Source organism: Mercenaria mercenaria, chromosome 4 (genome assembly GCF_021730395.1).
Source record: "Mercenaria mercenaria strain notata chromosome 4, MADL_Memer_1, whole genome shotgun sequence".
NCBI classification, from domain to species: Eukaryota; Metazoa; Mollusca; class Bivalvia; order Venerida; family Veneridae; genus Mercenaria; species Mercenaria mercenaria.
In genome coordinates this window covers 81346276-81361724 of record NC_069364.1, presented here as the reverse complement: position 1 = coordinate 81361724, position 15449 = coordinate 81346276, and the positions used below count along the sequence as shown (strand labels likewise).

The window sequence follows — 15449 nt, the reverse complement described above, 5'->3', positions numbered from 1 at the left end:
TTACAATCAACTTTTTTGGTGTACATTGAATGAACTTTATAAAGGTTGACACGGTCATTTACACAATGCTTGTTGTCGTAGGCGATTAACAGATTGTGCCAATAATGGTTTAAGTGCGGATATAATTAAAATACGGTATATCAAATAGGAAATTTAAATTTCTGAAAATGACCAGGCATTCTTTTGATTTTCGTAAAAATAGAATTGAAAGCAGTGCTTGTCAGAAACGGTAGTATAAATAATTTATAGTACCTTGACTCGGTATAAAACCGTGGGTGTTAATATTTTGTACATAAGGAATTTAAGGATTATTTGGTTGGGCGGGTAGTCATGTTTAAGATTTCAATGAATATAGATCTTTATTTTTCCTCAAATATTGAAAATTTGGGACATGATGAGACAGGCAGATAAATAGATAGATCTTTATTTTTCCTCCAATATTGATAAATTTAAACATATACACAAACAGAGAAAATATATACATTGCATACAACTTAATGTACATTATATCAATGAAAATACAAAGTAGGATTAAATGAAAAAATATAGATAAAAAAGAAAGAAAAACAATGAAAGAATGCTGTGTATTCATATTAAGATTGATTAATTAACATGAGTCCAAAATCACACTGGATAACCGGCTATCCTGACGCCCGCTGGAAATGTTACCCAGCTGGAAATGTAACCCAGCTGTAAATCGGTAGGTAAAGTTTTTCATTTATTTCTATTAAAACGAAGCCAGTTCTTGCAAATCAACTTGACAGTTTTGTCAAGGAATGACCATGGCTTACATTTACAATTTCTGGGCCAAAAACGATCGTTACGTTTTGAGATATTCGCTAACAATTTCTTCAGTTTGAAAAATCGAGCAAAAATCCAAAGTTTTGCGCAAATTGTTTTGTTTATGAACAACATGTGAAAACTTTTATCATCTGGTTTAACAGACGTGTCCTTTCGGAACACCTGTGTGAAGTTTCCAGGTTCTACGTTATTCTTGAAAAAGGCATGGTCGAGAAAAAAAGACTGTCGAAAACGGCCGCTGTATTTGAAATAGGCAGTCGTTGAAGTCAGCTGTCGGCTATCGAGAATACAGCTGTATAAAAGTAAAAAAAAAAACTGCCTTGTAGACATGTTATATACCCCATAGTGTCACTTCTTTATGTATATTTTTTATCTGTTTAGTCTGTCTGTGTTTTTGCGATTTCTTTCGTCTTTCATTTGTGTAAAATGTGTATACTTGCAGTCAGTAAACAGTTTGTATATACTTATGTATGGTCCTTATTGCCATGTCGAGTAATTCTGGTTGATTTCATTATCATTGTCCTTTTGGTTTAGGGTCTAGAAGTTGCTTTGTTCCTTTCGTCCGTCCGTCCGCCCGCTGTGTCTTGTACGGGCTCTGATTCTACATGCATGGACTGATTTTTAAGTATTGATTTTTAAACTTCAAACATGAGTTACCGATGATACAAGTGTTAGTGAGGCCCATTCATTAATGACCACCTCCAATGTCAGTATAACAAAAAAAAACTTTAACGCAGAGCTATTAATAAGTATTTTGTGTCAGACTGGCAATTCCTACATGCATAGACAAAATTTCAAATATATTGTGTCGTATAGTAGAACTTCTAATTCCATGCGGTTTTATTTGATAGCTGACTGTGTAAGATTGTAAACAAGCAAAGAAGAGTTCCGATCTACCTTGTTATATGTTGATTAAAGCTACATGTGGCTGCCATGTTTAGAAATAACTGATTAACAGTCATGTGACATATTGCAAAGTTCTGCTTATTTAGATTTGAAACAATCGTTTTCAATCGTTTGCCTCTATAAATCAACAACTTGCAGTTTTAGACCATGAATAAACTTGTATTTGTTGAAAAGGTATTTATGAATAAGATGGCCCTAGGTCGCTCACCTGAGAAACACACCATAACAGTGTAAACATGTTTGACCTGGTGATTTCATGGAAACAAATATTCTGGCCAATTTTCATTACAACTGGACCAAAAAAATGTGGTATCTTGAGTTTAAACAAGTATTTTCTTAGATATGACCTAGTGACCTTGTTTTTGACCTAAGATGACCCATATTCAAACTTGACCTAGATTTTATCAAGGTAAGCATTCTGACCAGTTTCCATGAAGATCAACTGAATACAGTCTCTATCGCATACACAAGGTTTTTCTTTGATTTGACCTAGTTTTTGACTCCAGATGACCCATATTCAAGCTCGACCTAGATGTCATCAGGGCAATCATTCTGACATAAATTTATGAAGATCAATTGAAAAATACAGCCTCTATCGCATGCACAAGGTTTTCTTTGATTTGAACTAGTGACCTAGTTTTTTACCCCAGATGACCCATATTCAAACGCGACCTAGATTCCATCGAGGCAATCATTCTGACCAAATTTCATAAAGATCCATTGAAAAATACAGCCTCTATCATATACACAAGGTTTTTTTCTTTTATTTGACCTAGTGACCTAATTTTTGACCCCAGATGACCCATTTTTGAATTTTTCCTAGATTTTATCAAGATAATCATTCTGACCAAAATTCATGAAGATCAATTGAAAAATACGGCTTTTATCGCATACACAAGGTTTTCCTTTGACGACCTAGTGACCTAGTTTCTTGAACCCAGATGACCAATATTCATACTTGACCTACACTCCATCAAGGCAATTATTCTGACAAAATTTCATGAAGATCAATTGAAAAATACAGCCTCTATCGCATTCACAAGCTAAATGTTGACAGACGACAGACGACAGACAGACAGACGCCGGACATCGAGCGGTCACAAAAAACTCACCTGAGTAGTGCTCAGGTGAGCTAACAAAATGGCAGATTTACATTAGGAGCAGTTAAATAATTATGTATAAGCAAATAAGATTATACACCTATCAAGCACCACACTAACAACACTTTTCAAAACAAAAACGGGCATTTGAGATTCATTAAAGATACTGAATTCTTCAAACGAAATTCAAAGGACTGACGACCAGAAGCAATCATTTACACTTGCAAAACCCAAGGTGAAATTACTTTCTGTAGTAGCCCGGAGGCACCTGTAGCGGTTTTCCTTCACCATCAAAAGCTGGCAAAATGGCATTTTACTATTGCTTCGGTGAACACTGCAAAAATTATGTTGGCTTTCGCATGGCGGAAAAAATGGCAAGAACGCGTGAACTAGGTTAAAATTCAGCCTGTGTGTGAAGGAATATAGTCCTAAAGCCTCTTGAAATGAAAGTGCCATTTTTAAAAATAATTACGTTTCCGTCAAATCACTGCCAGTAATACTTTTTACATACAAAAATATTCAAAATCGTCGGAGTTAATTAATAGTCTATAAATGTTAACATCCGAGTTCAACTAGCTGTCACTAGCGGCCGTTTTCGACAGTCATTTTTTCTCGACCATGCCTATTTAACGGCTAATATACTTTTTCAGGAATAACGTAGAACCCGGAAACTTTACACAGGTGTTCCGAAAGGACACATCTGTTCGATCAGATGATAAAAGTTTTCACAGGTTGTTCATAAACAAAACAATTTGCGCAAAACTTTGGATTTTTGCTCGATTTTTTCAAACTGAAGAAATTGTTAGCGAATATCTCAAAACGTAACGATCGTATTTGGCCCAGAAATTGTAAATGCAAAACTGTCAAGTTGATTTGCAAGAACTGGCTTCCTTTTAATAGAAATAAATGAAAAACTTTACCTATCGACTTACAGCTGGGTTACATTTCCAGCTGGGTTACATTTCCAGTGGGCGTCAGGATAGCCGGTTATCCAGTGTAAAAATCGTCTAGTTGAAAAACTACGTGTTTAGAACACGGTGGTGTTAACGCACGATTGGTTTTACCTTTGCGACAAGTTTAGATCTGTGCAGTCTGATCATGATCTGCACTGTTTGCCATTCAATCAGAATATATGTGGTAAGCATACCTTTTAACGGTTAATGATAATGTCCATATTGAAAAATGGACAAGTTTATCATAGAAATTTAGCAGGGTAAGGACTGTGGATTTACGCGCAATTAACCAGTTAACCGGTTTAAATTCTCAAGTGTTGTTTTTAATTATTCTTATAATTTTGCGTTAATTTTAGGGTAGATGAAATCATTACTGTAGTTATGTCAAACAGATTAAAATTAGATCAAACAAGATTAAAATGTACAGATGAGTTGAAGAAATTAAAAAATACCCTATTAACTACAAGTGTATGTAATAAGAGTCATGTGTGCAATACTGGCGGAAAAAAAAACAGTATTTAATGATTTCAAATAGTAAATAACTGGGTTTTAATGATGAGCAAAATATTATTATAACTTTAATCAGGATGTGTTATAGATAAAGGACACACTAGAGAGTCACTTCTGTACGACAAAGTGAGGGCAAAATCACGATACCGAGACTTTTCGTATCATTTCATTAACAGTTAATATAATGTTGATATTGAACTGTATCTATCTAAAACAGAAAGATTATATGCAAAGTGTTTAAAATAATGGTAAAAAGTACATAGCATAACGTATCACAATTCGCACACAAACACTTCTTTTTGCACTAATAACTCGGCGGCGGAGGTGGATATACTGGGTCGCTTGTTCCTGCTTTGTTACTTCTACACACCATGTTGTTGTTGACCGTATGGTTGATGTCCATACACAGGTTGTCCGTACATCGGCTGACCTTGTGGCTGTCCAGTTGAGATTATCGCGACACCTAATTTTATAAAATAACATTACAAAATAGTTTGACTCCTTCGGGTGTGGTAATTTTAGAAGCAATTTAAATAACGTCTGTTCAGTCAAAATAGTTAAACTAATACATGTACTCGTATGATATTAAAGATAATGTCTCTTTTTTCTCATTGCATGACATATATAGTACCCGCAATTATTTTCTATGACATACCTTAAGTTTATATTTTAATCTCGTTCTTATCTTTACGTAACGTTTTCCAACAAAATCCTAAGATAAGGTTTCTCGATGATTTGTCAGGCGAACGAGTTACTAGATGATTTGTCAAGCGAACGAGTTACTAGATGATTTGTCAGGCGAACGAGTTAGAAGAATATAATTAGACAAATTCTTAACGAAATTAGAACATAAACTCTGATTTCCCTCTGCGCTTCATTACACATAATCTACATATTTAAATATACTAGAATGGCTAAAACTTTGATAAAACGCGTAAGTCTTGTAAATCAAGAGAATTCAAATGTAAATGGTGCTTATCTACACAATCTAACCTATTCCATTGTGTTAACCAAACCTTTGCAAAGAAAAAAAAAACGAAAACGAAAACATTTCTTTGTCATTCTAATTAAGAATGCCTGATTACTTATTATATGACTTCTATTACTCTACATAATAATGCCTACAGTAAAAATTCTCTTTACAAAAATATTTTATCTAATATTTGACCATAGAGAGTCTCTCCTTGAGAGATGAATAGCCTAAGAATTGTTGAAACACCAAGTTGTTGTGATGTTTGTCAATGTCAGGACTATGTTTTGTAACATGACACAGCAAATTAGGACTTTTACCTTTGAAGTCTGAACCTGTAATATATGCGCAGAGTATTTGCAATCTATTGTTCTACTGGGCAAATAAGAGTGAAAATGTTCAAATACCAGGTTGCTGTGCTGGCTGGACGATCTGACCAGGTCGGTGACCTTGCTTTTTAACACAGCATATTACAGCAACACAGCAGCCGATGATAAAAACGATACATCCTATCACTATACCAACGATTGCACCAATCGTTAAAAGTGAGTCAGAGCTAAAATATAAAAGAAAGAAACATAGAGACCATTGTGGGTTGTGGATCACTGTGATATACGTTAAGATTTTACGAAACGAACTGAACAAGTAACAGCGTTTGCTTTGCATTGTAACACCATGCGCGCGCACACACACACACACACACACACACGCGCGCGCGCGCGCACACGCACTCAAAAACGGACAAAGGTAACACTATCTTCTCAAACCCCATTTCTAATGGAGGGAGCCTAAAAATCTAAATAGTATATACATTATTTTTATTATGCTTTGTTTCTGACCAATCAATATAACATTATAAAACTTGCTAATATTGGCTCTTTCCTGTCTATCAATACTGGGAATCAAGTTTAAAATCTAAAGATTTTTCAAATCTAAAATTATTTACCAACATCGGGTATCATTGTCACAACAATGGTATCCGTCTTCACAGTAGTAAAAGGCATTGCAATAGTCCACTGCATGTACATCTGCAAAACAGATATAGTTAACATATAAAATGCATTATCAAATCAAACATAATGTGTTTGATTGATTTGTTTTGTTTATGTCATACCAATATTTTATGCAACGCGATGGTCCCAAGTTGAAATATTGGGCTTGTGCTAAACAAGAAAACAATGGGCAGAACGAGACAAACTAGAATTTATAGAGCGGATCTGGGGTTATGGAGTCTGTATATCACAGAAACTACCAAAAAAGACAAAATTAAAATACTGGCACAATATCAAACGGGTGATTAGACAATACGCAAAGCTATGAAAACAAGAGGGCCAAGATGGTCGCTCATCTGAGAAACACACCATAATAGTGTAAACATGTTTGACCTAGTAATTTCATGGAAACAAATATTCTGACCAATTTTCAGTAAGACTGGACTAAAAATATGTAAACAAGTATTTTCTTCCATTTGACCTAGTTTTTGAGCCAAGATGACATACATTCGATCTTAACCTAGGTTTGATCAAGGCAATCATTCTGACCAAATTTCATGAACCTCATTGAAAAATACAGCTTCTATCATATACAAAACTGTTTTCTTTGATTTGTCCTAGCGACGTAGTTTTTGGCCCCAAATGACCCATATTCAAACTTTACATTAATGTCATCAAGGCTATCATTCTGATTAATTGTTTTGAATATCCAGTGTAAAATGCAGCCACTATTGCGTACACAAGATTGTTCATTTAATTTGACCGGATGACCTAGTGTTTAAACCTAGATGACCCATATTCGAAGTAAACCTGGACTTTATCAAGGCAATCATTCTGATCAAATTTCATGAACTTCTGGTACAAAATGCAACACCTATTGCAAACACAAATTTTTTATTTGAAATGATCTAGTGACCTAGTTTTTAACTCCAGATGACCCATTTTCAAACTTGACCTTAATTATACCAAGGCAATCATTCTGACTAAAATTCTTAAAGATCAATTGAAAAATGCAGCCTCTATTACATACATAATGCTTTTTTTTTATTTGACCTAGTGACCTCGTTTTTGATCCCAGATAACCCGTATTTAAATGTGGCCTAGATTTTATTAAAGCGAGCATTTTAACAACAATTCATGAAGATCAATTGAAAAATACATCCTCTATCGCATACACAAAGTTATTATTTTATTTGACCTAGTGACCTAGTTTTTGACTCCAGATAATCCATTTTTAATCTTGGCCTAGACTTTATAAAGGCAATTATTTTGACCAGTATTTATGTAGATCAAATGAAAAATACAGCCCCTATCGCATACACAACGTTTTTCTTTGATTTGACCTAGTGACCTAGTTTTTTACCCCAGATAAGTCATTTTCAAATTTGACCTAGATTTCATCAAGGTAATCATTCTCACCATATTTCATGAAAATCAGTTGAAAAATACAGCTTCTATCGCATGCACAAAGTTTTTCTTTGATTTGACCTTGTGACCTAGCTTTTGACCCCAGATGACCCATTTTGAACTTGACCTAAATTTCATCAAGGTAATCATTCTGACCAATATTCATGAAGATCAATTAAAAAATACAGCCTCTATTCCATACACAACGATTTTCTTTGATTTGACCTAGTGACCTAGTTTTTTACCCCAGATGACCCATTTTCGAACTTGGCCTAGATTTCATCAAGGTAATTATTCATGACGATCAGTTGAAAAATACAGCCTCTATCGCATACACTAGCTAAATGTTGAAAGACGACGGACGACAGACAGACGACGGACGCCGGACATCGAGCGATCACAAAAATTCACCTTAAAGCGGAGTGTTGAAATTACCCCAAGTCAAAATGTTCAAGGTGGAAAACTAAACAGTACCACTAACAGAACGTTAATGTCGTGCTGAACAAACTGAAAAGATCGGAACAAAGCAACTCTGACTGAATGTACATGGAGACTTTTTTACGGCCGCCAAGCGGCACAACAAACGCTGCTGTGATAGTAAAGTAGAAAACAAAGTACTGAAACTACGGAAAGGTTGAATATGTAGTTATCAACGCCTTTAAAAACATCTGTTTTTATTTTCATATTTCCCTTTAAAAGAAATCCTGATTTTAAGATGGCTTAAACAGATCAATTCAAACAAATCCAGGATAAAACTGCTATACATAATGGAACTATCTGAACTGCGCATGAAATAAATTTGTGTTGTCAGTATCAGCAGTTGTTGATCTTTCTATAAATGATTTTATGTTCACCAGTCTTAAAATAGAAGCTCCACTGTCAACAGTTCACCAAACACGATCAAAACAGTAATGTTGCAGGCTTGATTTATTTGAGTCTGTTCGTGAATGGTAGTGGAAATACATGCCGCCGTCCATACCCTCTAGCCCCGGGTTGAGCAGAACTCAATATTTATACAGATGTTACAAGAACCAAAAACAATTTAGTCCATGTTTACTGCTTCGGTACCTATTCCGCTAAAGAAACACGAAAAATATGATATAGGACAAACACAAAAATTGTTAGGGTTTTAAGAAAAAAATCACTGCATGCCACCCCAAACTGCCCCACAAAATACTTGTGAGAAGTTCGTTTTTATTATATATATATGTCATATTTTATTTCACCTTACGATCTTGACACTGAAGCTTTATTTGAATTACACTTAAGGTAAAGGTAAAACTTGCAAGTTTAAGCTAATTTGATAATTGGATTAGTTTTGGTGCTCCAAACTTGTTAAAATCGTGACTTAAAATTTAAATCATATTTCACCAAGACATAATGCTATAAGAAAAAAGAATACTTCATTTTATGGAGGTTTATTGCTTTTTTTTTTTTTTATTTATTTATTTTTTTAAATGTGTAGGTTTCTTTTTATAAAAAAAAATGGAGTACGTTCTGTTATATTGTTTTGTTTAACTAAAAAATAAATGGTAGCGTGAATTTTCTCCTTTGAAAGGAATTCACTTCAATATTTGTCTTCATGTTCGACATTAAGTTAAAGTCTCATCATGATTGAGTTTTATTTGATGTTAAAGAGGTTGTTATACACGTCTATTTATTTATTTATTTATTTTTGAAATCCTGGCGTTGATTCTAAGGTGCACCCCTTTCAAATTTATTTATTCATTTATTTATTTATTTATTTATTTATGGGATCCTGATGTTGATTGGAAGATGTACCTCTTTCAACAAAGGGAAGCGCAAAGAGAAACGTGTTAGGTTTCGTTGTGCAAAATATTCATATGGCATATAAAAATGACGAGAAAGTTTGTTACTTATTAATAAGTAACTACACACATTTTATTCCTTATTCAAATGCGAATAAGTAACAGGCACATTAACACCGGAATAAGTCTCATCTCCTATAAAACGTGTTGTAAACACATATCTATTCGGCAAAGAAATGATAAAAGTCGAATAAGGAATAAGTAACTGGTTTCATTTTGTTACTTCTTCCTTATTCAAACGCGAAAAAGTAACACGTTACATGAAAACAAATAGACAAATTTATACCATACAAAGTTCCATCTCATTCATCATTTCTTCAACATGATTTAATTACTCACTATAAGACCTACTAAATGTGTTCTAAACACATTTCTAATATGGCTAACAATGATTTAATCATCACAACGATGTTATGTTGACGTCACGTCAACGTGATATTTAGCGCCATGTACGCATCGAGAAATAGCGCTTTCAAATTTCATAAAATATTTTACTTAATAACATGTTTTAAACGAAATGTCACATTGCACAAATGTTTTGATCAATTTTTACACATACTGAGTTAGTTATTCGATTTGCTGAATAATTCGCATTAAAGTTATAATACTGGCCAGCGAAGATTACGTAGCGAATTTTTTTTGGAAGGTCATTTTTCTACAGCAACGCATAAAACATCCGTTCACGAAGACATTGACTGGATAAATTTACCTGTAAATTGACAGATTCCACCGATGGAGGCGGATATAAAAAATGTTCCTTTCGGTTTCAGTGACACAACCGCCATCATTCGGATACGTCCGTGACTACGCTAAAGGAAGTGGGCTAATCGTACGGTCCCGTATGAATAGTGAAATAAACCGCAGGTGGTTATTCGTACGGCAGTTTTGTATTACAGTGTACTGAAGTCATTCAACTGATATGTTTTCAACTGATTTCTTTACTTTTCTTTAATTTTCAGTCGCACATAAACAGGAAATGATTTCGAATATAGAAAAAGGCTTATTTTATGTCTGCATGCAATATTGTTGTCATCGTATGACACATATGCAGTAAGTGTGAAAAATAAAAATGTCATCTATAGAAGTTCACATCATCGTTTGAGTATCATGTAATATGCTTACTTTTTCTTTCATATTTCGGTTGATAAGACTAGAACTAATTATTGACAATAATAAGTCTCTCTCTCTCTCTCTCTCTCTCTCTCTCTCTCCCTCTCTCTCTCTCTCACTGAAAGACGCTGCTAAATATCTGAGCGTAAAACTAAGTAAATAAATGTACACAATGTATCTCATTTGGTCAGAATATGTTGATAACATCACATCAAAAGCAAAGAGTTCACTGAGATTCATCAGAAGGGGAATAAACAAAAAAGAAAAACAAAAAACAGCTTACAACACAATGTCCGCCCATACCTTAAACACTGCTCCTCTATAAAAATGAGACTAACATTTACATGTCTTCACTTGGTATCATCAGTGTTCCACAAGACTGGAGGACGGCTATCGTTGTCCCTGTATACATAAAGGGCCCAAGAAGCAAAGCCAGCAATCACAAACCTATTCTCTTACTTGCAATTGCTTAATTCCAACTGATGGGGCATGTTTTAGTATCAAAATATTATTAATCATCTAGATAATAAAATTTGCTTAATTCCTTCCAACATAGCTTCCGCTCAAAACACAGTTGTGAATCTCAATTTTTATTAAATTTTAGTCAAGAATTTTTGATTACCTTGAAGCTAGTAAATAGACAGACCTAATAGTAATGGACTTTATCAAATCGTTTGTCAAAGTCGATCACAATCGTCTGGTCTATTATTATCATTATTATTATACCAGATTTATATAGCGCCCTTTTCATGATCAATTTCACGTTCAAAGGCGCTTTACATAGTTCAAATGCAGCCACACAGGGCGCATAATTCATCCTCTATTAGTACAGACACAGAGCGATCTGACCAGAGAGACAGAGTGAGACAAAGCCCCCCCTGACAGAGAGATCAAAAATCAGATACCTTTAAATACAATAAGAACACAAAAGGTCTTCAATCAGATATGCCACATTTGGTATCAAGGGTACCGCAAGGGTATGTCCTTAGGCCTTGCCTTTTCTTATCATGTCCGTCACCTGCCAGGTTCAATTAAAAGCATCGTAAGACTCGTTGTTGATGATGATGATACAGTAGTTTATCTCACTATAAATATCATGCATGATTGTGAGACTCTCTAGCAGTACCTCCATAATTTAGAGCTGTGGAAAAAGACCCGGTCAAAGGAGTTGAATGCCGATAATGCGAAGTGATTAGGGTATATAAAAAGAAATAAAAAACATTGCTTTTCGCTATAAGCTACATATCCATGAATTAAAAACTATAAAAATGCTTAATATGTAGGCGAACCAGCAGTGTTAGATCACAAAAAAGACAAACAAGACCCTAAAATACATGAAAAGAAATGATCAAACAAATGATAAATGTACAAGTTTAAGAAACTCTGTATAAAACATGTTCAACCATAATTGGGATATTGCTCAACTGTTTGGCATTCAACAATCTCTAACACATGGAATTGAAAGATTAAGAAAGACTGCCGCCAGATATGTTCAAATCAAGTATGTCTGTAGATGAAGCATCACAGAAATGTTAACTGTACTGGCAAATGTTAAAACAAAGAGAAATTTCACATCCTTGCATTCCTGATTCTTTTATATAAAATCCGTCATTCGTCCATTGTTTTTTTGTAGATCAGTACCGGCTAGACTCTCAGGACCTTCACTTTTATATTCCCTTCTCTCGTACCCGTTATCAAGAGAACTCATTTTTCCCCCAAGAACCATTAGACTCTGAAACAACCTACCACATCATGTTAAATCTAGTGCTACTCTTAAAGAGTTCAGGAGTGTTGTATATTGAATGAATTATATGTGAATACATTTAGAATGTTATAATGCGCATGCTCAGTATCTTCCCGCCACACATACCTGGAATAGCCAGTAGTCAGTAAAATTTAGAACTATCAACACGTGTTTGTGTTCTCTTTCTAGCACACAATCTGTGGCTATATTAGATCTATAACATAATAAACACCAAATACAACAAGGAGTGGCCTAGATTGTTCAAACCTGAAATATCTGTTTTATCATCTTTTAACCTGTAACTTGTAATATAATAGTGCTTATTTTAATATTGCACTGTGTTTTCAATGAAGGCTGGATCTAGGTGCTAGGAGGCGTGGGCAGTGTTGCATTTTCCATTACTGCTCATGAACAGACTCAATCAAACCGAGTCTGCAATTTTCACTGTTTGTATTGTTCTCAGTGCTTCCGAGGGATCTACTTTTCAGATTATATTACTCATCGGTGTCGACCAGACAGTCGCCTCCCAGTCACAGTCACAGTCAGTCATTGACAATGGGGACTATCTAGTTCTGGCTAACATAACTTAAGTGACACTTTTTTTTATTTTCTGATGGTCGCATTCATTTAGTTATGGCGAAACCCCATTTTTTAACTAACCAGTATCAAACCGCAACATCTCGCACAGTCTCTCGTGAGAAACTCATGATATCATGCAACAGTTCAGAGCACGTGGTTATTCTTGAAAATTAGTATCAAAATTTTACCTATTTATGAATTTATATAATCACATAAAATCTATAAAACAACATACAATTTCTCAGAAAATGTCAATAAATAACGATTCTCTACTGTCTATTGGTTTTTCAAAATGAAAAGTACCCTGACCAGGCGACAACTGAATGACGGACAAAATATTGCAGACAGGGGTACCAATTTGAAACTTGTGTTCAAATTCTGTTGCATGGATTATTTATGCCAGATCAAAAGGAAAATTGATTAGAAATATTGTATAGTAAAAGGTGAGTCCATTGCATTTGATAAAATTATAGCACGACAGACTTCTGGAACGAAGGTGTTAGGTGTCAGTACGGGATTCATTTTAGCTCAGAGATCCAGCATATTATATAAACATCTTTGAGCTGAACTTTTAGCTAGGGACTACTGTGCAGATGTAGACACATTGATTGTGAAACGTACGGGACCGTAATACGAGCCACGCTATATGATTGTTCGTACGGGACCGTACAAAGAGCCACGCTAATCTATTTTAAGAAACAAAACAACAACATGTCTAGCACATTCGTATCGCATTTTCTGGTAAACTGCCTTTCTTTTTATTTAACAACAGGCTAAATTTTATAACATTAATGCATTTTTTTGTAGAAATGGCATCGAAAAGCAAAATATTTGTAAATTTCTGCATTTATCCGCCATTTTACACAAAATCCTATCCATCACGGCCGACCAGCCATTGTTGTTTTCGACGTATTTAAATTTTTGTCACGTGACAATGTCTTCGTTGGTTACGGAATTCGGCGAAGCCTGGCGAGTGAATTAGTGTAAAGCTGGTCATTAAATATTTCATGGTTTTATATCCATTCGTATCTCAATAATATTTGGCCATCCAAGTCTAACTAACGGGCGAATTTGTTCATTAGACTGTCTTCTACAAATCTACAAAGTTATTTGCTTTATTTTAACGGTGATTTTTACCAGTATTATAACTTTAATTTTCGCTCAAAGTGAATTCTGCAGCAAGACGTATTACCGTTTCCCGTCCCGGCGTGTTTTAACAAATACCTACTATTGGCGCCATGCTTGCGCGAATAAACAGTTCCATCATATTTGATATAAATTTACAATAAGAAAATATTAGAATCGAAATTATTTATACACTCGGGCGGTTACACGTCGTCCGAAATAATTTCACTCGGACTGCGCCCTCGTGAAATTATTACGCCCGACGTATAACCGCCCATCGTGTATAAATATTGATAAAGCACTGTTTTGCTATAAATTATTTCTTAAGTCATATTGTTTTCGGCGAGAAATAAGGAAGAAGTAACTGGTTTCATTTTTTTACTTTTTCCTTATTCAAACGCGAATAAGTAACAAAAACCTGCTTGACGTAGTTATGTATTTTTTCCATTCTATACTAAATTTCTGTTTGACGTGATAGGTTAGCCTCACTTACGAAGTAATGTTACATTAATAGCAAAATGCTGTTGTCGGGAGTTCAAACAATAATAATTTAGATAATATTAAATGTGTGTAGATGTAAGCCAGGTGTAAAATAAAATAAAATTACTCACCCGAAATGATTGATAAAATTACGAATATGCAAAGGCATATTGTTTGAATTATTGCATACATGTTGCAGTAATATCCGCCCTTAATTCTTCTTTAAAAACGTTTGAAGAAAATTCAGTTTAAGCCTGAACACGTTGGTCGTTCGGCAACGATTTATTGATCCAAATAGCGATTTTCTGAAAATATTCAAAATGGTCTTAAGGCCAGACCAAGTGTATTTGGTGTACTGTCTATACCCGTCAGTATTCATTATTCGAGATGCTTCCGTTTTCATAAATAATTCTAAATTGTAAAAGAAAAGATAATCTCAAAACAAAGCAATAAATCTAAAATTCCACGAGAAGCACATCAATGCATCAGTTTTACTTGCGTTTATACAATTATAAACTATAAGCTGAAGCTGATAATGCTTTCTATAGGAGTATATTACGTTTTATTTAAATAGGTATTCCAATTATAGTTTACAGTTATCTAGCGTTACCAGTTATCTTAAGACAGAAAACCAAGATTTTGATCCATCCATAGAAGCAGAGATAGAGGGATCTAAATAATATGATAATCACAGCAAGGACTGAAAAACGAGACATAAATTTACAAGTTTTCAATAGTTAGTGACCTGTCCTCTTCCTGGTAAGAATAGAATGAGTTGAAACCTGTTTGAGTTTGTCAAAAGAAAAATGATCGCATTCAAGTTTGTTTGCTTAATCGGATAGTTCTCCCATTAAACGTGGGTGTTGGGTTTCATTTTGAAAAATAAAACCCATAAGTACAAAGGTTTTAATATTAGGAGAGGTGCAAAAATAAGCTTGCATGT

At 34.5% G+C, this 15449-nt stretch overlaps 1 protein-coding gene across 1 annotated transcript in view; it reads right to left on the bottom strand.

The window, feature by feature from the left end:
* LOC128556483 (uncharacterized) overlaps positions 1-14797 on the bottom strand; it is a 47800-nt gene extending 33003 nt beyond the window's left edge. Inside the window, exons 1-2 of the mRNA XM_053541791.1 lie at positions 14638-14797; positions 6187-6268 (exon numbers count right to left, since the gene is read on the bottom strand). Of these exons, the coding sequence (XP_053397766.1) occupies positions 6187-6268; positions 14638-14698 (143 nt within the window). The 5' untranslated portion in view covers positions 14699-14797. The remainder of the gene's footprint in view (positions 1-6186; positions 6269-14637) is intronic.
* Positions 14798-15449: the final 652 nt, after the last annotated feature.